Below are 22,210 nucleotides of genomic sequence, written 5' to 3'. Positions count from 1 at the left end.
CCGGATCGGTAGTAAAGACTCACTCCTCAGCAGCTTCCTCTCTTCTCTCCCTGCCGCACTGGGCTGCCCCTGCCTCCCAGTGCCCAGCACTGTGCCTGGCTGGCGGGAGATGCTCAGTTGTTAAGCATCTGCCTTCAGCTCAGGTCATGATCCCAGGGTCCTGGGATCGAGCCCCGCATCGGGCTCCCTGCTCCGCGGGAAGCCTGCTTCTCCCTCTCCCACTCCCCCTGCTTGTGTTCCCTCTCTCGCTGTCTCTCTCTCTGTCAAATAAATAAATAAAATCTTTAAAATCTATATATTTGCTGAATGGATGAAGGCAATTGGTTTCATCAAATTCAGAGATTTTAAAAAACTGCAAGAAGCCGGAACTTTATCCAACAGTAGATCAAAGTTTGCCGGTTCCCTGGCGCACCTGCTCTATGCCAGGCCTGTGAGCATCTGCGTGACTTGGATGGTACCCTGTGCCCTTTCTCTGGTCCTAGGCAACGTGTCGAGGCATCAACCCCATCCCAGTTTCCTGCATTCCTGTTTGCCTTCCTAGTTTAAAGTACTAAAATGCCCATGTTTTTGTTGATATAATACCATCATTTTGATATAAGACTGTGAACTCGAAATCATTACATCCTGACAAATACCTACCACATGAAAAGGGTTAATTTATCATGGTGTGTGCATTTAGAACGCCTTCATAACCACCACCACAACCACATCCACAGGAATAATAAAACCTAACCCTTGCATAGTGCTTGCTATGTGCCAGGACTCTTCTGAGTGCTTTACATATTGACTCATTTAATCCTCACAACAACCTTATTCTCACTTAACAGATGAGAAAATGAGGCACAGAGAGGTGAAGTCATTTGCCTAGAATCACACAGCAAGTACGCATACAGCTAGGATGTGGATCGGGCAGGCCTCTGCTCTGACAATATGGCCCCCCAACATTTTTCTACACCTCCTCATTCCCTAGAAGGAAAAGGACACAGCGATCCCCAAGGCAAAGCTCTATTGAAAGAACAACCTCAGGGGCGACTGGGTGGTGCAGTTGGTTAAGTGTCCAAGTCTTGGTTCCCGCTCAGGTCACGATCTCAGGGTTGTGACATCAAGCCCTGCGTTGGCCTGTGTGCTCAGCATGGAGTCTGGCTTGAGAGTCTCTCTCTCCCTCTCCCTCTGACCCTCCCGCTGTGCTCTCTCTCAAATAAATAATTTTAAAAAAGATTTTAGTTATTTATTTGAGAGACAGAGAGAGGATGCCTAACCAACCAAGCCACCCAGGAGCCCTAATAAATAAATAAATCTTGAAAGAAAGAAAAGAAAGAAAAGAAAAGAAAGAAAGATAGAAAGAAAGAAAGAAAGAAAGAAAGAAAGAAAGAGAAAGAAAAAAGAAAGAAAGAAAGAAAGAAAGAAAGAAAGAAAGAAAGAAAGAAAGAAAGAAAGAAAGAAAGAAAAAGAAAGAAAGAAAGAAAAGAGGGGCGCTTGGGTGGCTCAGTTGGTTAAGCGACTGCCTTTGGCTCAGGTCATGATCCTGGAGTCCCTGGATCGAGTCCCACATCGGGCTCCCTGCTCGGCAGGGAGTCTGCTTCTCCCTCTGACCCTCCCCCCTCTCATGTGCTCTCTCTCTCAAATAAATAAATAAAATCTTAAAAAAAAAAATAGAAAGAAAGAAAAGAAAAGAAAGGAAGGAAAGAAAGGAAGGAAAGGAAAGAAGGGAAAGAAAGGAAAGAAAGGAAGGAGAGGAAAGGAAAAAGGAAAGGAAAGGAAAGGAAAAAGGAAAGGAAAGGAAAGAAAAAAGAACAACCTCAGCTCTGCTCAAAGACTTTCTGAACCAGCGGACAGGCAGGGATAGATGTCGGAAGCCCTGCCCCAGACTCATGAGGACAAAGACGAATGGAAACACTCCACGGAGAGCAACGAGCTCCAGCGGCTCTCTGAAGCGGGCAGCCTCTACAACAGAGAGAAAACTTGACCCCCCAAATCTCCTCACACTTATCAAAAAGGAGAGAGGTATTTCAAGATGAAGACATCAGTGGAAAGTTTTAGATTTCACTTCCAATGATCTCCTGGACATTTCCCCAGCTGATGTCACAGAGCCAAGAGAGTGTTTCAGCCACTGGAAAAATCTGCCCAGAAATATTTCCGTTAGTCAATAATGACACCATAGTCACTCTTTGTTTGTAACTTTGCTCTTTAAAACAAAAGAGCGAATAATGTGATTTCATTTTCAATGTTTTACAAGTAACTTTTTTATTTTAGTGAGCTATTGACGTTGCCTATCTTCGGATCACTATTTTTACGTGGATTTATGGAACGATAATATAGGTTTCAAATTTATGTTTTGTAAGTTCACATTTTTTATTAATTAGAGTTTTCTAATGGGTTTTATAACCTTTTGGGTTTTTTTTTTTAAGATTTTATTTATTTATTTGAGAGAGAGAGAATGAGAGACAGAGAGCATGAGAGGGAGGAGGGTCAGAGGGAGAAGCAGACCCCCTGCCGAGCAGGGAGCCCAATGCGGGACCCGATCCAGGGACTCCAGGATCATGACCTGAGCCGAAGGCAGTTGCTCAACCAACTGAGCCACCCAGGCGCCTGACCTTTTGGTTTTCGAAACATCTTTTTAAATCAATTTTTATATTTATTTTTTTATTTTTTTTTAAAGATTTTATTTATTCATTTGACAGAGAGAGACACAGCGAGAGGGAACACAAGCAGGGGGAGTGGGAGAGGGAGAAGCAGGCTTCCCGCCGAGCAGGGAGCCTAATGCAGGGCTCGATCCCAGGACCCTGGGATCATGACCTGAGCTGAAGGCAGATACTTAACAACTGAGCCACCCAGGCGCCTCTTAAATCAATTTTTAATAACATTTATGCATCTGAGGGGTATCTGGCTGTTTGGCCGGAGGAGTGTGCAACTCTAGATCTCAGGGCCATGAGTTTGAGTCCCATGTTTTGTGTAGAGGTTACTTGAATAAATAAAACTTAAAAAAAAAAGAAATATTTATGCATTCTAAACACATTAAAAATTAAATACTGGATTTAATATATTTTGGTAAAACATGAAATACAAAGCTAAATGTCACAACTGACGTTTTGTTCCAGGATTATGATCATTATCTGAAGTTTTCATTTAATTCATTAATTTATTTAAAAACTGAAGTATAGGGATGCCTGGGTGGCACAGTCGGTTAAGCGTCTGCCTTCGGCTCAGGTCATGATCCCAGGGTCCTGGGATTGAGTCCCGCATCCGGCTCCTTGCTTAGCAGGGAATCTGCTTCTCCCTCTGCCTGCCGCTTCCCCTGTTTGTGTGCTCCCTCCCTCTCTCTCTCTCTCATAAATAAATTAAAAATCTTAAAAATAAATAAATAAATAAAAATTGAAGTATAATTGGCAGACTACCTGAAATTAACCTGAGCAGAGGGAGACCCACCTCGGTGGTGTTGGGAAAAACCCGGTACAGCCGACCTGCCAGAATCCTGGAGAATGAGAATCTTTGAGAATCTCTGAGAATGGACCTGCCCCCACCTTCTTACCCTGATTGCGTATGTACTGTTAGCTTGAACAATCGAACAGGATTGCACAATCCTGTGTATCTACTAAAAACCATTCAATTGTACACTCTAAATGGGCAAATGTTATCTGGATAAAGCTGTCAAAAAAACCAACAACTGAATATCAGTAATTTCACATGGTTCAACCTAATCCGTGCCTGGCCCTGGACTGAGCGTGTGTTACATGGGTTTTCAGTGAAGCAGAGTCAGGTATCCTCCCAGTTTACAGATGCAGCAATTGAGGCTCAGGGAGGGAAACTACCCAGGGATCTGCTGGGGGCAAAGTCGGGGACCAGAGTGGAGCCCACAGCCCCTAGACCTCTCCTGGGCCATGTCTCCCTCTCAACCCTGTTCTTCTGGACTTCCCCACAGTTCATCACTGTCCGGCCCCATCTAGCTGTCCTCACCCAGGGGAGTGACCTCTGGGGCCCTCCACGCAGTGAAGAGATGGGCGCTGGGGTTTGGAGATGCTGCTGACGGGCTGCAGTGGATGAGGTCCATCCTCTGCCCCTTCGTGGGCATCCACAGGCCGAGAGCACTGCGGGTGACAGAGCAGCAGGGAGCATGGCCTCAGAGCTGACAGGAAAGAACCCTGTGAACCTCCATTCTTGCTGCTGATCGGCAACTGTCACTATTCCTCTGTACCTCAGTCTCCCCACTTGGTAGGACAGGGTTGGGAACAGATACCTGGTGGGGCTCTAGATAAAGGAAGTTAGAAAAGAGAAGTGGAGGTCAGTGTCGGGTCATGCCAAGAGTGAGGGCATGAGGAGACTGGAACTCTGTGGGGACATTTATCACGACATTCAGCTCCTCACCCATCACTCAGTCGTCACCGCATCCCTACTGGTAGAGCTGGGGGCAGAAAGTGGGTGAGGCCATGGGGCGGGGACACGCAGCAAGTGAGCAGTGCGCAAGCTCGGGGAGGCAGGAAAGCTGGGCCCCCCGGGGGTCTCTGAGCTCCCGGACCTAGCTGAGGCCAGCTGGTTACCAGAAAACCCCAGTTGGGTTTCCACAGCAAACATTTCCATCCCATGGCCCTGACTCATCACCACAGTCACTCATGCGCACATTGACTTCCCTCTTCCCTCCCGCCCCCTCCCCCCAGCCCGGAGCCCAGAGGCAAAGCAAGGGGTCTGCCTTGCCCCCCCACCCTCAAGCTCCCAGTCTTCCGAATGGCACCCTGGGAATTCTGGGAGCCCAGCCGAGGTAGGCAGGCCGGCCGGCCCCTCACTCCCAGCTCCGACCTGGGCCAGTTCAGGCCTACCCCCGCCCCTTCCCTGAGTGGGTGGGCAGGAGACCGAGTTTCTATTTTTGTGCCAGTGTCCCAGAGATACCATTGTTGGCCCAGCGGTTGGTGGCGGGAAGGGGGGATTTCAGTGAGGAGGCCCTGAACACTAGTAGCCACTTATAGAAAGTTGCTTCCAGCAATTCTTCTAGGAGTGGAGCCTTGGGGCTGCCTGCAGCCCCCACCCTCCGAGGGCCAGACTGGAGCCGGCCAGATTGGAGCCGGCCGTCCCTCTGCCCAGGCAGCAGACTCAGATGATACAGGCAGGATGGCAGGGGCCAGGGGTCAAAGCCAGACTGACCTGAATTCCAGTGTGGGCTCAGTCATTAACCTGTGACCCTGGGCAGTCACTATTCCTCTCTGGGCCTCAGTTTCCTGGTCTGGAAAATCGGCTGAGCAATATGCCCACTTCATAGACTTGTGAGGATTCAGTGAGATGCTGCCTGCAAGGTGGGGCGTCCGGTGCCCCGCTAAATATACAGCAGTAGATTCGGCTCTCATGACCCGTGATTCCCTCCTTGCCCACTCACCCAGCGGAGGGCCATGGCCTGGGGGCTGGCGAGGTTGGCGTTAAAGGTGGGCAGCAGTTAGTGAGAACTGGAACATGTTGAAGCTACGCCTCACTGTGGCATCCCCTCTCTGGGCCTCGGTCTCCCCATCTGGGTACCGAGGAGTTGGGCTCAGCGATGTTCTAGTATCGTGTGGCCCCTGGATTTTATCCTGCCTCCTGGGGTCCCCATGTTTGGCATCCCAGAGTCATGGTCTCTAGCCAAGTGGACACCGAGTGGGCTTCCAGAACCTCCCAGAAGAGACGTGCTGCTTTCCCCGGCTGAGGGCCCCTGGTCGGCCCATGTTCTTCCCCCTCCCCTGTTCATTTGTGATTCTGAGAGGCCAGTGCTGGGGGCCCAGCCTAGGGTTTCTGTGCTCTTGAAGGGGCACAGGAAGTAGGCACAACTCTATCCTCCAGGAGTTTGGCAGAGAACTAACACCCCTCAACAACCAGAGGTGAACAGCGAGTGCCACCACTAACCCCGTGGGGAGAGTCCCTCAGCAAATGCTCATGCACATGTATATTTCTCCTTCCCTCCTTCCTTCCTTCCTTCCTCCCTCCCTTCCTTCCTCCCTTCCTTCCTTCTTCCCACCCTCCCTCACTCTCTTCCTTCCTTCCATTATCCATCCATCCACCCAACTACCCGATCGTGACTGACCCTGAGCTGGACACGGGGGACACAGCAGTGAGACAGCAGACATCAGCCCTGCCCAGCCTCTTGGGCCCCCGATCCATGCCTTTCCACTGAACCTGCCCCTCATATCAGCAAGGCCTGGGATAAGAATACAGATGGCAGCCCCCAGCTCCCAGCCCACCCTCCTTTTTTTTCACCTCCTTCTCTTCATGAGTACGGACGTGGGTGACCCAGCCCAAATGCCCATGCTCTGCCATGCCTGCCCCCTTCACGTAGTCACCTTGCCCAGCCTTTAGGTGTGGCAGACCTTCCTCCAGCCATGCAGTGCCCCCTTCTAGAGGATGGGACAAGAAAGAGCCCCACGCAGCCCGGGAAGGAGGCTCAGCATATATGGGCAGGGAATTCTGGAGTCCAGGGACCCAGAGCATGGACTCAGGTGACAGGTGCAGGCTCCGGGTGGGCATGTCCCTCTGGCCCTGCAGATACCCTATCCCCGGGGCGGGGGAGGTGAGGAGTGCAACTGGAAGAGGGCCAGAGAAGGGCCATTAATTGTGGGGCCTGAACAGGGGCCCCCATTGCCCAGGTCTGAGAACAACACTGACCTCCAGAGCCCTTCACAGCCTCCTAGGACAGTCTGGGGGAGCCCCGGGCCCCTCCTGCTCTTCCTCTCTGCCTGAGCCGCCTTGCCTGCCCCTCTGGTCAGGAATGAGTCAGTGCAAGAGCCCAGCAGCTTCCATCTGCTTGGAGGTGGGTGGGGTGTCCTCAGCTCCCCGGGTTTGCCCAGAAGTAGGGTGAATCAGCGGCTGCCCCAGCTCTGGCCCGGCTGCCTGGGGCTTGTAAGGAAGACAGCAGACCCGTGCAGTCAGTCTGACGGGAATCGCTGAGACACCAGGCCAGTTTCCTGTCTCCGCGGGTCAGGATGTGACCCCGGGCCCCCTCCCGGAATCCAGGCTCCGGCCTGCCCTTTGGGGACCCAGCGAGATAGAGCCTCTGCCCAATGGTCCCCTCATCTGTCTGCCATGGACCTTTCTTCCCTGAGCCTCTTGGCTGCCACAGCTCATCTGCTGCCCACCCACAGGAAATCTGAGGATGCGGAGGCTATGCAGGGGTGGACGGGAAAGCCGTTTCTGCGGGCCAGGGTTGGAAGACGGCGGCCACAGGTTGGGAGGGCTGGGGCTGGTTGCTGAGACAGCTGCCACCCACGCGCCCGCCGCCAGCTCATGTTTCTGGCCCCAGGGCTTTGCTTGTGCGGTGCCCTCTGCCTGGGATGCCCTTCACCGCCGTCTCTGTCTGGCTGGACACCGAGAGCCTTTCACTAACGCCCCTTTCCCTCCCCAGCCCCGTGTGCCCCCCATTGCCAATCCCATCAGCCTGCCGATGCCCACCTCTGCCTCCCCTGGCTTGGGAGTGGCTCAAGGGCAGAAGTCGGGTCTGCTTTCTCTTTGCATCATCAATACCCAACACAAGCTGGGCACCGAGCAGGCACCTGGCCAGGACTGTTTGGTGGGGGGGGCTGTCAGGCTATGGATCCGATTCCCGGCGGGGGGGGCCTACTTGGAGAGGAAGGTGCCTTCCATGTCACAGAGTAGGGTCTGGGGGGGGGATCATGGGCCCCTGGGGCAGGGAGGCCAGGAGCTCCTGGTGGGGAGGCCCAGCTCCATCGGGCTGGGCCTCAGTGGCCCCCTCTGAAAAGAGATTCATGGCCCCTGCCTCAGCTACCTGGTAGCAATAACCTTTGGGGATCAAATTATTGGGCCGATGTGAAGATGTTCTGAAAACTACAGCATGCTTGGTAAGAGGAGGGTATTTACAGGGGAGACCCGGAAGCCAAAGATAATAACATATAATAACAACAAGATATTATTGTTATATAATGTGTGTGTGTATGTGTATAAATAATGTGTGTGTATATATATGTGTGTGTGTGTGCATATATAGAAAGATAATAACATACGAGTAACAACAAGCAGAGCTACTGTAGGATGAGCAGTCACTCTGGGCAGCCCCGCACTCAATATTGGCCCGCTCTGCCCCACCGGATCCTCGCAAACCCCCTGTGAGGGAGGTACTATTATCGTCCCCATATTTCCTGTGGAAAACCAAGGCCTAGAGAAGTGGCCCAAGGTCCTGCTGCTGTAAGGTGGGAAGGCAGACTCCAGTCTGCAGACCGTCCAGCTCCAGAGCCCGCATTCGCACCTGCTGGGTCGAGGCCACCTAGCAGTGCGTTCTTGCTCTCACGCATTCAGCAAACGGTTATTTGCTATCTGCCGGGCCCTGGGCCAGATTCTGACACTGTGATTCTTCACTGAGTCCCTGAGCTCCAGAATTGTGTGGGTGTGGAAGAGTGAGGGGAAGGAGCCCCCTCCACGTGCCAGGTACTATATGAGGTGCTGGTCAGTGACGTAGCCAAGGCTGGAGCCCCAGTCTCCTGAATCCCAGCTCTCTCTACCACCCCCTCAAACAGATGTGCCTGACAGGCCTGGGGCTTGCAGCCTGGCTTCTTGGATTAAAAGCCAGATGCTCCACAGGCTGAGTCCTCCGGAGGAGACGGAGAGCGACAGAAGGGTCTGTTGTCATGAGCTCTAGGATGACGTGAGTTACACTGCCATCCCACCATGGCCCTAAAAACCCTCCAATGACTCTCACTGTCCACAGCAGAAAGACCAAACTCCTTAAAATAGTGGCAGGGCCTTTGCATCTCCCCAGCCCTGCCCCAAGGTGAACTATAAGCTCCCGCCGTGGTGAACACCTTGACCCTAACCACGGTCCACTCACCTGCCTGTGGTTCACTCTGTCCTCAGCTCTTCTCTACCACCTCCTTCACTCCTGGCCATCTTACTGTTGTTGCTTCCTCCTGGAAGCCCTGTCTAATCCCACAGCAGCTGCCATACCCCTGTCCTGCGCTCCCCAAGAGAGCACCCATTACCCAGATCCTGGCTGGCTGTCTACACATCTGTTTCCCACAGACCTGGGCACTTGGCAGGGGGCTTTTCTCGGACTCCGGCCCGTTGTTGAGTGATCTGGGGGGGTGGGGGCGAATCCCAGTCACCCAGTGACCGGTCATCAGAACAAACAAAATGAGCTTACAGAGGGCAATCTTATGTTCCGTATCATTACCAAACGTGAAAAAAATTACAATGGCTTTGGAAACCATATAACGTGTGTCTGGCACTATCTCAGTTTGGGGATTATCGAGGCCCACAGTCCTGGTGGCAGGCAGGGCGGTGGGGAGCAGGCCCCCCTCGATATTGGTGGTCTGGGCACCATCTTATCACCACACAAACGCCGAGCAACTCAACAGTTTCAGGAGCAGCCCAGCCACAAGTTTACTGAGCTGACGCCACTAAATCGCTATCAGGACCTGAGGCCACACCAGCCAGGTGTGGCCACCAGCCTGGGCAGGCCAAATGCTGCCAGGACACAGATCTGCTGGGGAGCCAGGTGACAGCCTAGCTTGGGGCCTCCCAGAATCTAGTGTGAACTCTGGCCTTGGGCATGGGACTTCACCTCTCTAGGCCTGCCTCAGTTTCCTCCTCTGAAAAGCGGGGGCAATAACAGACTCTGACAGATAGGCCCTTGGGAGGCTTCATACATGGAAGATGTTGAGCCCCATTCCCGGCTCTTAGTAGGCCTCTAACAGAACCTAGCACACAGCAAGCCCTCCATAAGTGTGGTATTATCATTAGGAGGGACTTCGGCTAATGCTGGACCTCAGTAGGGACAGTGGTCTCCAAGGTGGCATCACTGGCTTCGATCTCTGTGGGCTGCCTGGCCAGGTCACCGATGTTCAGTGGGGGACATTGTAGGGAAGGAGACTTGAGCTCAACTGAGGGAAGCACTTGCTCAAAACCCAAGCTGCCTAGAGGGGAGCTCCGTCTGCCGAGAAGCAGCAAGCTCCCCATCACTGCAGGTGCACAAGTGACAGCTCACCTGGTCCCTGCCACCGCTCACCTGGCTCTTCTCCAATCACTGGCCACACCCAGCCCTTCCCACCTGGGCCTTGGGGCTTCCAGAAGACCTCTGTGATGCTGGCCCCGGAAATGCCATCCCTTACTGGCCCTGCAAAATGCCCATGTATCCCTCCTGGCGGGGACCCTGGTGAGGACACGGCCCGCTGCTCCAGGGACAGCCACAAGGAAGGCTCCCCTCATCCCATTGGCCCTGGGCCTTTCTCTGGGACCCCAACCCCAGCCCTGCCACCAAGCACTCACCCTTGAGGATTCCAGGAAGAGAATGTGAACTTCAAGGGTGGCATTGGGGACCTGAGCCACACAGCCCTTAGAAACCTGACTCGTAACATATGTCACCTCGGCGTCCACAGGCTGTAGGTCACAATGGACTGTTTCTGCAAGACCTGTTGGGGAAGCACATCCAGAGAGAGCACCAGGTGAGAATACGGTGGTGACAGTCACTCCCAAGATCCGAATGCCTAGCGCTTGGCACTGGCTTAGGGCTTTCTGCATCCCCACAACTGCCCTACAAGGTGGATATCATTATAACCATTCCACAGAGGGAGAAACTAAGGCTCAGGAAGGAGAAGTCTCTTGCCCGAGGTCACAGTGTGACTAGGGGTAGGGCTGACAGATAAAACGCAGGATAGCTGGTTAAATTTGAATAAATAAAAACGATTAATTTTTAAAAGTATAAGTATATCCCAACTATTGCATGGGACATACTTACACCAAATTTTTTTTCACTGTTTATCTGACACTCAAATTTAACTGGGCATCCGATGTTCTTATTTGCTACATCCCACAACCCTAGCTGTGGGGCTGAGCTCACAGGTACACACACCCAAGCCTCCGGGCTGGTTCACTCTGAAGGGAGACAAGAGCTAAGATTGGGAGAGGAAAACTTCCCAAAACTTCCCTGCGCCTCGGGGAGGCTGGGAGGAATGGGGCCAAGGAGGGTTGAGTCTCCTGGCCCCAAGGGAGGGAGCGAGCCAGAAGGGCGGCCCGGGTTCAGAGGGCGGCTTTGGGAGGAGGCCTGGGCCACGGAGCCTGCTCTGCTCCTGGGCTGCTCGGAAACGCAGGTCCTGAGGGAAGGCAATGGAATTTCACCCTGACCCAGCAGAGGAGGAAGAGGAAATGAGGCCCCTACACCTCGTCCTCAGGAATGTGCCGAGGAAGGGGGGGCTCCGGAGGAGGGAAGGAGGACAGAGAAGGGGAGACTGTTTGGAAGTTTGTGTCTCCATCTTGTCGCGCTCACTTCCTGTTTTCTTGGAGATCAAAGATGGGCGCGGAGGGGCTGGCCCCACGTCCAGCCGTCGCCAGCTCAGAGGAGGGGGGTAGGGAGGCTTCTTCCGAATCCCAGGCTATCGGGCCGTCTTTTTCCTAAGCCAGCCTTGCTGGGCTCAGGACCCCCGGAGGCCAGAGGAGGACTTAAGATGGCCGTCCCTGGCCGCGGCCACACCACCCGCCCCAGCACCTTGGGAGGGATAACTTCAGGACTAGGACGTTTGGCGACTACGGGGGCCCAGACCTTGTAAGTCCTTGCCCTGGCCCTGTCCTGTCTGCAAGGGTCACAGAGCAAGTGTCCTTTGGCATTGTGATTCAAGGCAAGGTCCCTGGAGCCAGGCCGACCTGGGTTTGAATCTCAGGCCCGCACTTACTGGCTATGTGGTTTTGGTGAGCGATTTCACCACTTTGGGCTTCAGTTTCCTCATCTGTGAAATGACAGTTAGAACCCACAGAGGTTGTTGGGAGGACTCCCTGAGAACAGGGCATATGGCGGTTCTTTGGGTCACCATTATTTGGTTGACTTCAGTCACTGGAGAAGAAGGGACTCTCTTAGGGGGTAGGGGTGAAGTGGTGGGATGGGGCGGTCTGCAGGTCAGTGGTGTCCCAGGCCAGGAGCCCCCCTCATCCCAGCAGACACAGGGCTGACACCATCTCCTGCTGTCCCACCTCCTGGTGACCCACCAAGCCCCTCAGTGCTCCCCACCCCCTCCCTCCCTTTCCCTATCAGCGAACACAGACTTCTTAGCTGCTACCTGGTCTAAACCCTTCCTATACAGATGGGGAGACTGAGGCCCGGAGAGGCGGGGTGTGCCAGAGTCACACAGCACGTGGCTGACCAGGCTGGGCCTCGGACCCACCTCTCTCTGCATGACGCGGGGTCTGGCCTGCAGATTAGTGCAGTGCCTTCCTCCTTTCCTCCGGACTTTCCCTGCCCGCTCCCCAGACTTCCAGGAACCCCAGTTCCTCCTGGATTGCCTGGGCCGCCTGGGGCCACCTCCTCCATGCCGTCAGCGGGAGAGGCCACGGGCCTGGCCATTATGTAATGATCAGATAACAGGCCAGGCTGGGAGATCAGATAAGAGGTCCATTTATTTTGGGGACTTTTCGAATCCTGGCTGCCCCCACCCCGCAGACGAGAATGGGGAGACAGGAGGGAGTATGACGCCCGGGCCTGTCTCCCGGAGCCGGAGGCGGGCCCAGACAGAGCTGAAAACAATCCCCTGGCACCAAGGGAAACGCCAGGGCCTCCCGGGACCCGGGTTGGAGGAGGCGCCGCTAGGGGCCTGGGTGACCCGGCCCGAGTGAGAGACCCAAGAGCCACCCCCCCCACCTCTGTCCCCTTCCTCCTCTGCCCCCACCCAGGAGCATAGAGCCACCTCGGGGCTTTCCGCCTGGCCACCCCAGCACCTTGAAAGGCCACAGAGAATAACGGTCAAGGAGAGCAACTCCAGAACCAGACGGCCCGGGTCAAATCCCAGCTCTACCCCTCAGAACAATGGTCACCTTGAGCAAAAGCCCAACTTCTCTGAGTCTCAGTTTCCCCCTTTGCAAAACAGCTTGCATCACGCTTACTGAGAGCCAGATACTGTTGCGAGGCTTGACACGAGTTCATTCATTTGATCCTTGTAGCAGCCCTACAGGTGGGTACTCTTATTGGAACCATGTGACACCTGGAGAGACAAGATCCACCAGGTACAAGAATTTGCCCGAGGTCGCCCGGCTATTACGTGTCAGGGTCTGTATTTGCAGCTGGGCATCCGCCTGGTACCCAGTAAGCGTTCTGAACACAGTGGCTGTGATTACTTCCTAATACAAGGGCAGAGCCTTTCCCACAGGCTTTCTCTGTTTTTTCTCTTCTTCAATCACCCATCCACCCTTTGCTCCTTTCAGGGTCCCATTATAGCCTCCCAGATGTCCCAGCATCCAGCTCAGCCACCCCCAGCAAGGCCTCAAGGTTCCCATCTCCAGTCTTCCCTGTGGCTCCTCAGTGCCTGCAGGGTCAAGTCCACACTCCACCACCTAACATGGAATTAAAAAGTGCAGGGATCTGGGGCACCTGGGTAGCTCAGTCGGTTAAGCGTCTGCCTTTGGCTCAGGTCATGACCCCAGGGTCCTGGGATCGAGCCCCGCATCGGGCTCCCCGCTCAGTGAGGGGTCTGCTTCTCCCTCTCCCTCTGCCACTCCTCCTGCTTGTCTTCTCTCCCTCAAATAAATAAATAAAATCTTAAAAAAAAAAAAAGTGCAGGGGCGCCTGGGTGGCTCAGTTGTTAAGTGTCTGCCTTTAACTCGGGTCATGATCCTAGGGTCCTGGGATGGAGCCCCACATCGGGCTCCTTGCTTAGTGGGGAGCCTGCTTCTCCCTCTCCCTCTGCCGCTCCCCTTGCTTGTGCTCTCTCAAATAAATGAATAAAATCTTAACAAAAGTGCAATGATCTGATGGATGCCAAGGTTCAGATCCTGATTCTGCCACCTTCCAGCTTCCTTTCTGTGCCTCAGTGTTATTAACTGTACAATGAGGATGATGGCAACCCCAATAGCTTCCTCATCGAGTTGCTGCAAATGTTGGTCGGATGACATTTGCACAGCGCTCAGCAGACTTGTGATGCATGAAGAGGCTCAGGACTGGCAAGTGCTCTCATGAGAATGTATGCACACTGGGGAGAGGTGAGCTCTTCCTCCAAACACACCTCATTCCCTGTGGCTGCCCTGCTCGCTCCCAGACCAATGGTCTTCCTTTACTTGACCTCTTGGTCAACTTCTGTTCAACCTTCAAAACCCTATTGTGAACGTCGTCTTGTCGGGACTGATCTGGTGGCACTCTAGCTGGGAGGGCAAGAAGGGGACCAAACCTCATCTCCCCACAGGCAGTGTGATGCGATGGTTCGACCCAGGGCCCAAGCCCCAGCTGCTCCTTCCTGGGCTGTTACTTGGGCAAATTTCTTCACCTGCCTGTGCCCCAGCCTCCTCAGCTGTGCCGCTGGGGAGACAGGAGTGTCTGCTCCACTGGGCTTTTGTGAAGGTTAAGTCTGAGGGTGCACATCAGGCTGAGAGCGGTGTGTGGCAGAGAGTGCGAGCTGAATCAGTGTCAGCAGTGACATTTGCCTCTTCGCCCCCATCCTTACCCCACGTATGAAGTCAGCTCAGCCCTGGAGGATGGTCCTCTTCAGCCTCCAGGGCTGATGTCCCAAAGCCGGGGCTGGAGCTGGGTCTTAGTGTCACTCTCCGTCTGGCTGAGATGAGAGAGAATCTCAATGGTCATGTCCCCACCGTCCCCAGGGGCTCATCTCTCCTGGCTCACACAGCTCCTCTTTTACCTCCTGGCAAATGGGAAGCTGCCCTGAAGTGCGGGCTCTAAGAGATGAGTATTTGTGGTCTCTGTCCCGTGTCACTTGTCCCCTCTCCAGAGAGGCCCAGATCCCCACACAGGTGGTAGGCAGCACAGGCCTCCAAGTCCCGCCTCTGTTCCTCCAGTGAAGGCTTGTCCACACTCCACAAACACGCTTTGATCCCAGCCACCCAACATGAGCCTCAAATCCCAGCAGCCCCACTTCTGGGACTCTATCCAAGTGAAATACTCCAAAATACAGGAAGAGGTGCATGTACCAAAAACGTGCACGGTGGTGGTATTTATAACTAGCCTCAACGGGGAAACCACCTAGATATTCAACAATAAGGGATTTGTTAGACAAACGACGGGATGGCACATCTAAGGGACAGAATATCCCGGAACCACAAGGGGACGGTTATGGAGTCTACATGACAACATAGAAACCTTCTGGGTCATAAGAAGGGTCCCCCAAGACTCCCAAATGTTGATCCATCTGCATTAAAATTACCTTAAAGAGCTAGACAAAAACTATAGGCAACCCACCTAACAATGCCTATGTTAATGAAGGAACTTGGGAAGTGATTTTTTTTTTTCTCCTTCTTACCTGTTTTCTTTGAGGAGTAGACTTAAGTGACTATATAATTAAACTGCTCTTTAAAAATCTACGTTTGCGGGGCGCCTGGGTGGCTCAGTCGTTAAGCGTCTGCCTTCGGCTCAGGTCCTGGGATTGAGCCACGCATCAGGCTCCCTGCTTGGCGGGAAGCCTGCTTCTCCCTCTCCCACTCCCCCTGCTTGTGTTCCTGCTGTTGCTATCTCTCTCTGTCAAATAAATAAATAAAATCTTAAAAAAAAAAAAAAATCTGCGTTTGCTCTTTAAAAAAATATCCCAACGTGGCAAAAAAGTGTCTTTAGAGACAATTCCCTAGAGAAAGCTTGTGCTGGAGAACAGAGACATCGGGATTGTCCCCACGTGTACCGTGCACTGTTCCTATCTTTTTTTTTTTTTTAAAGATTTTATTTATTTATCTGAGACAGAGAATGAGAGAGACAGAGAGCACATGAGAGGGGGGAGGGTCAGAGGGAGAAGCAGGCTCCCCGCTGAGCAGGGAGCCCGATGCGGGACTCAATCCGGGGACTCCAGGATCATGACCTGAGCCGAAGGCAGTCGCTTAACCAACTGAGCCACCCAGGCGCCCTATCTTTTTTTAATATCTTATTTATTTGACACACACAGAGAGAAAGAGATAGTGAGAGAGAGAGAGCACAAGCAGAGGGAGTGGCAGGCAGAGGGAGAGGGAGAAGCAGGCTTCCCGCGGAGCAGGGAGCCCGATGCGGGACTCGATCCCGGGACTCCAGGATCATGACCTGAACCAAAGGCAGTCGCTTAACCGACTGAGCCACCCGGGTGCCCCGTTCCTATTTTATTCTGACAGTAACGGATTCGCTGCTTTTGAAGCACCTAACACTGGGTCCCAGACATCTGTCCACAGTAGTATAGATACAAATCCAGCTCTTTCTCGGTGTCGGCTGCGTGGTATTTCACCGAATACTAACTCTTTTGCTAGGGCCCAGGCTGATGGCCATTTGGGTGGTTTCCAGTTGGGTTTTTGTTACAGGCACCTATGGACTATATGGATCTTGACAGACTTGGGCAAGTAACTCCAAAAGGCTAAAGGTTGAGCCGGCACACAGGTTAGGGTTTTAAGAGATTCGGCCAAGCTGTGTTCCCAGAAGGCTGGACCATTCTTGGACCTGTTTTGGACCCATTTTTACCCTCTCCGGCGTGATTGAGGATGCCTGGGTCACTCCCACCCCACCCCCCCGTGTGGAGATCTGGGTTCCACACCCTGACCGGGGCCTCTGTCTGCCCTCCATGGGCCTCAGTTTCCCAGACTGTCAAAGAGTTGGGCTGGATGGTTTGGAATGTCCTTGAACCCTATGATCACTGGGGTACTGGTACCCACTCCCAGGAGCAGATTGATAAATTATCAGTTTTTCCAACTGGCTATTAAACACAGCCATTATTGGGCACCTGGGTGGCTCAGTAGGTTAAGCATCTGCCTTCAGCTCAGGTCATGATCCTAGAGTCCTGGGTGGACTGGAGTGGGGAATCTGCTTCTTCCTCTCCCTCTGCCCCTTCCCCTGCTCGTTCTTTCTTTCTCTCTCTCTCAAATAACATCTTTTTAAAAAATTGAATTTGGGGGCACCTGGCTGGCTCAGTCAGTGGAGCATGTGACTCTTGAACTCGGGGTTGTAGTTTCAAGCCCCACATTGGGTGTAGCAATTACTTAAAAAAAATAAAATCTTGGGGTGCCTGGGTGGCTCAGTTGGTTGAGCATCTGCCTTCGGCTCAGGTCATGATCCCAGGGTCCTGGGATTGAGCCCCGCATCGGGCTCTCTGCTTGGCAAGGGGGCTGGTTCTCCCTCTCCCTCTGCCTGCTGCTCTGCCTACTTGTGCTCTCTCTGTGTCAAATAAATAAATTATTTTAAAAATAAAATCTTAAAAAAATTAAATTGTGGGCGCCTGGGTGGCTCAGTTGGTTAAGCGACTGCCTTCAGCTCAGGTCATGATCCTGGAGTCCTGGGATCGAGTCCCACATCGGGCTCCCTGCTCAGCGGGGGGTCTGCTTCTCCCTCTGACCCTCTTCCCTCTCGTGCTCTCTGTCTCTCATTCTCTCTCTCAAATAAATAAAATCTTAAAAAAAAATTAAATTGTATAAGCTTAAAAATAAATTGTATTTTTAAAAAGGTAATAAATATCAAAACTCATTACTTCCTAATTATTTTACTCCATTTTACTATATTCTATGCTCTTGAGGTGATGTCTGTTGCATCTGTGTGGTAAAAATATCCGACAAAGGTCCTGGGGACACAGCATCCCAACCGCAAGCTTGGTGAGCTGGTAGCTTGAAATCAGCCATGTGGGAACATTTACACCCTGGACATTAACAAATACTATCGCCAGCGCCCTCCACCCCTGTGGTTCATTATTTGCCAGCACACCACTGCCTTCCATCCTATAAAACCAGACCCTAAAGATCTACAGGGATCTTCCTCTGATGACGACAAAGATGGCAGTGTTATCAAGCTAGAAATGTGGGAGAGGTGGGAGAAAGGCAGGGCAGCCTGGAGGCCTATGGAGGAGCTCAGGTGGGCTCCTGTCCGAGCTGTGTGAACTTGGCAGATCACAGCCTCCACTTCCTATCCTGTAAGATGGGGAGATACAGGCAGCCATCTTGCGGGGTTGCCGGGAGTTATATGGGGGCGGGGGGGGGGGGGGGTGCACACCACACGTGGTTAGAAGCCCAAGTCTAGGGTCAAATCTGTGCTAGGTCACTTAGTGTCGCGACAGTTTCCTGTGATCAGTGAGGCAGTCGTAGGGGTTTAGAGACCAAGGACCAGGGGCTTTAAAATGCCACAAGGTGGGATCAGGTAGGGAGGTGGCCACCGTTGTGCTCTTCCCCTGTTTCCCCCCCCCCACCCCCAACACCAGATTCTTTAGAGAGTTTCTGGATGTGCCGTGGGTGAAGGGGTGCCCATAGGGCTGTCCTGTGGTTTTAGGTGGGTGAGGGGCGGACACAGCAAGGCCCACATGAGTGGGATGAAGATCTGGGAGTCCCCAGCTCCTCATGGCCTCTCATCTGGTCAGTTTCGGAAGGCCGCAAAGCCATGACCGCCTGGAAGAACCCCCAGGCTGAGCCACCCCCGCAGAACCCTTAGTCTAGGCCTGTGTCCCCACCCTGCTGCATCTTGAGGAAGAGAGGGTAAGTCGAGGCAGAGAGAGAGCGCTAAGTTCAAGAGTGTTCTGGGTGCCACTCACAGGCACTGAGAAGTGAGAGGCAGGAACTTAAAGCTAATCATAAAGCCACAATAACAACAGAGAATCCTCCAGCCTGCTCCGGATCTCTACAAGCAGGGCCTCACTGCCACCCCCCGCAACAGCCCCAGAGGAGCTCCATTCCCATCCCGCTTTGCTCAGCGGCCCAAAGGCAGTCCCCCAATATCACACCGCGAGGAAGTAACCATGTGAGATTTGAACCCAGAGCCCTAGTGCTGACTGTGAATCCACACGCCCTCCTTCCCACAGGTTCCTCAGATGGGAACCTTAAGGCCCAGAGAGGGCAGGAGACCCTCCTAGGGCTGCACAGCACGCTGGGACCTGGGCTTCCTGGGGGAGAAACTGGACATAGCTGGGAGGGCAGAGGCCAGAGGCCGGGGTTAAGGCAAATAACTCATGCCCATTTGTTCTTTGTCTTGCCAAACCGGGGGGGTTGGTCACCCTACGCTGTCCACCTTGGGCTGTCCAAACCCCCCAGGACAGCCCCACTGGGCATGAGGTCAGGACCAGGGTAGAGGCCGGGAACACCTGGGGCCGAGTCTCCCCACCCGGGGTCCCTGGACACCTACTTGTGGGCCTGAGGCTGCAGACGGCCAGCAGTAGGGCAACGACGGGGGGAAGCGAGCGGGGGTCCATGCTGTCCACCAGGGGGTCTGTGCGCTGGGCCTTATCCGGTGTCCAGGGGCAGGGCTGCGGGCGAGCGTGGGGGCCGGCGTGGGCGCGAGCGGGGACCCAAGGGGAACAGGCGGCCGGAGCGACGGCGTCCCTGCTCCAGCCTTCTGAGGTGGCGGCCGAGGGGTCAGGAGAAGTGGGCACGGGGGCGCAGGGCCGGGCCGGGGGTCGCTGGCCGAAGGGTGAGCGGGGAGGGGGTGCTGGGCTCCCGCGGACGGCAGCTGCGGCGGCAGTCCCGGCCTGGGATGCGGATGGAGGCTCGGGTATGACCCGCAGCAGTGGGGAGCTCCCGGCTCATCCAGCCTGGCCCGGGGAGGCAGGAAATGCGCTTCCTTAGAGAAGGGGCCGGGCCAGGCGGCCTGCCAGGCGGGGAGAGGAAGTGCCACGGGCTTTGTCGCTGGGTGGGGGGCCCTGTGGGGGGAGGCAGTGGGGTGGGAGGGCCCAGGCTCCAGGCTCGTCTCCTCACACACCCCACCCTCTCCAGGGCCGGCTGGTGGGGCATATCTGGCAGCCCCCAGGGGGCAGATGAAAACAATCACCCTAGCAGCCCACCAAGGAGACTTTTCAGAGGCCAGGCTCTGACCAAGGAGGCTCAGGAGGAGCTCATAGCCCCTTGAACTCAATTGTTCCCATTTTGCAGATGAGAAAACAGAGGCCTGATGGGGTGAGATAATTGGCCCCAAAAGATGGTGGAGCTGGGATTCGAACAGGAGGGTGTCCTCAGGCACCAAAAGTGGCTTATATAAGCCTAATACTGGCTCATCATTCCTTGCTTTGCAGGCAGGGAAACTGAGGCCCCGGATAGGGAAGGAACACTCCCAGATGGCAGCTGGGGCTGAGGTCTCAGGGCCCAGGGAGGACAGGGGAACGTTGGGTCTGCCCCCTCCATGGGTGGAAAATCCTCCAGGGACATAGGACAGCCCCAGATGAAAGAGGGACTCTCTTCAACGGCGTTTCTGAAGTCAGACGGCCCTGGGTTCAAAGCCCTGCTCTCCTTGCTCTGAGCTACGAGACCTCGAGCAAGGTTCCACAACCTTCGGTCACCCTGTTTGTAAATTGGGCACAGTGGTGCTTTCTTGGCCAGGCTGCTGTGAGATTTGGGGAGGTCCAGGCACTATGGCACTGAGCTTGGGCCCGGCCCAGGAAGCACTCCCCGCATCAATGCTCCCTCAGCCTGGGAGAAAATGCCAGAACTGCCCCCTTGTTCATTCTGCAAACAGTAAGTGCCAACTCTGTGCACACCAAGGTGTTGGCCCTGGGTAGCACCTAGGGTCAGGCCAAGGGAGCTCAGAGGAAGCAGCCTGAGCTGCCTGGCCTCTGAAGGACTGGGTGAGTCGGGGGAGAGGCATAGAAGAAGGGGGTCAAGAAGGTACATTGGGCAGGGGACCAGCCCCAGCAAAGGCGCAGAGGCAGGAAGTGGTGGGACCACTGTGGGACATGCAGGGGGTGTGGTGGGGACAGGAAGCCTGGAGAGGCAGACTCTGGCCCAGCTCTGGGAGGGCGGGGGTGTCTTGAATGAAGGCCAGGGGGTATCATGGAGGGTTCTGGGGCAGAAGGTGCTGGCTTTGAGAAGACAAATCGTGCTATGAGCTGGCGGGACCCACAGACGGGATGGAGCTGGGAGGCCCTTCTCTTTATCCTTGTCCTGGGTCACAAATGGAGAAATGGAGGCCCAGGGAGGGAGGAGAAGGCTGGAGCCCTGGGTGCCTCTGGAGGGAGCAGAGCAGGAGTGTGTTTGTCTCTGCAGGAGCTGAGAGGGGGTGGGAAGGGCGGGCGTGGCTCCTTGGGTGGGGTTTGGGGGAAGGTTCGCTGCCCAGCCCTGGAGCTGCCTGGCCAGGCATGGGTGTGGGTCACGGGAGCCCCGGGCCTCCATGTCCTGCAAGCGGGAAGGCCGTGATGGGGAGGATGGGCCATCCCACGAGCGGCAGCTTCTCTGCCTGTTCCTGGGGGCGCAGAGATGGGGAGGTGGGCACCCCCAGGCAGAGGGCGGGGATGATGGAGGGGGCTGTGAGGCTCCCCCCTCCCCAGGCCCTCAGAGCAGGGTCTGTACCTCAGGGACAGTTAATCCAGCCCCAGGGGCTGAACTCCCCAGGGCACAAGGCCCCGCCCTAGGCTGTCACCTTATCAGCTCTGAATCCTCACAGACACCCCTGGAGGCCAGTGACATTAAACCATTTACGGAAGAGGAACCCCAGGCTCCCTGGAGTTTACGTGACCCCCAGCAGGAAAGTGGAGACCTCAGGGCTGCCTGGCTACAAGCTCACCTCCTTCTCTGCTACATGTGGAGAAGACTCATGTCGCCGTGGCGGTGGGTGTCACAGGGTGCAGAGCATCCGGGGCCAGAGCAGGGACCCCATGGGAGGCTCTCCCCAAAACTTCCTCCCTCCCACTTCCCCCCATGCTGCACAATCCATCGCCATGCACGTTCTAAACAAGACCCACTGGATTCTCTAGAAAGCAGGGGAAGCTACAGGCAGACCCAAGGAAGAACTTCCAGGGACAGAAAAAACTACAGGCAGTTACAGGAGGGCCTGGAGCCCTGACCCCGGAGACCTTGTGGAGGAAGAAAGAGATGGGGACCCCCCAGTTGTGGAGAGGAGGTCACCCCAGGCCTCCCCACCACGCCCTAGCCTGTGTGGAGTCCTATTGTGTGAGTCTCTCCACTTGACTAGAAGCCCCTTGAGGGGGGACTCTGATACGTCTGCACCTGCTGTGGCCCCAGCACAGAGCCCAGGACCCTTTGGGCCTTAAGATATCTTTATTGAAAGCACAAAGTACCCAGGAAGGTAAGGCAAGAGTGGGGGCCATGGAGGCACAGGGAAACTGAGGTGCAAAGAGGCAGGTCTTGCTAGTCTTCCCAGTGGAAAAGGCCAGTCCTCATCTGGCTCGCCTGTCGCTGGGAAGCTTGACGGCCATATGGTCTCACAGCTGGGGACAGACCTTGGGTTGGCTATCTTCCATCTCCATCTCGATGGACACATCTACTGCCTCTCATCCCCCTCAGCCCTGCACAGATGACAGGGAGGGGGAAGGAGGAGAAGGGGGGGGTTTCATTCCTCTGGCTCTTTCCCTGTGGAATCACTGTAAATTAGTGGCCTCCCTCCCCTGAAGGCCAC

At 54.6% G+C, this 22,210-nt stretch overlaps 1 protein-coding gene across 2 annotated transcripts in view; it reads right to left on the bottom strand.

The window, feature by feature from the left end:
- Window positions 1-19,412, bottom strand: part of ENG (endoglin) — a 34,064-nt gene extending 14,652 nt beyond the window's left edge. For both annotated transcript variants that reach the window (XM_035015742.1, XM_035015743.1), the window contains exons 1-2: window positions 18,992-19,412; window positions 10,228-10,370 (exon numbers count right to left, since the gene is read on the bottom strand). In XM_035015742.1, coding sequence (XP_034871633.1) covers window positions 10,228-10,370; window positions 18,992-19,058 — 210 coding nt within the window. In that variant the 5' untranslated portion in view covers window positions 19,059-19,412. The remainder of the gene's footprint in view (window positions 1-10,227; window positions 10,371-18,991) is intronic.
- Window positions 19,413-22,210: the final 2,798 nt, after the last annotated feature.

The sequence above is a fragment of the Mirounga leonina genome, unplaced genomic scaffold (genome assembly GCF_011800145.1).
Source record: "Mirounga leonina isolate KUSES-001 unplaced genomic scaffold, KU_Mleo_1.0 Mir_170, whole genome shotgun sequence".
NCBI lineage: Eukaryota > Metazoa > Chordata > Mammalia > Carnivora > Phocidae > Mirounga > Mirounga leonina.
Note: the sequence above shows the minus strand (reverse complement) of the source record. Positions and strands in the feature narration are given on the sequence as shown.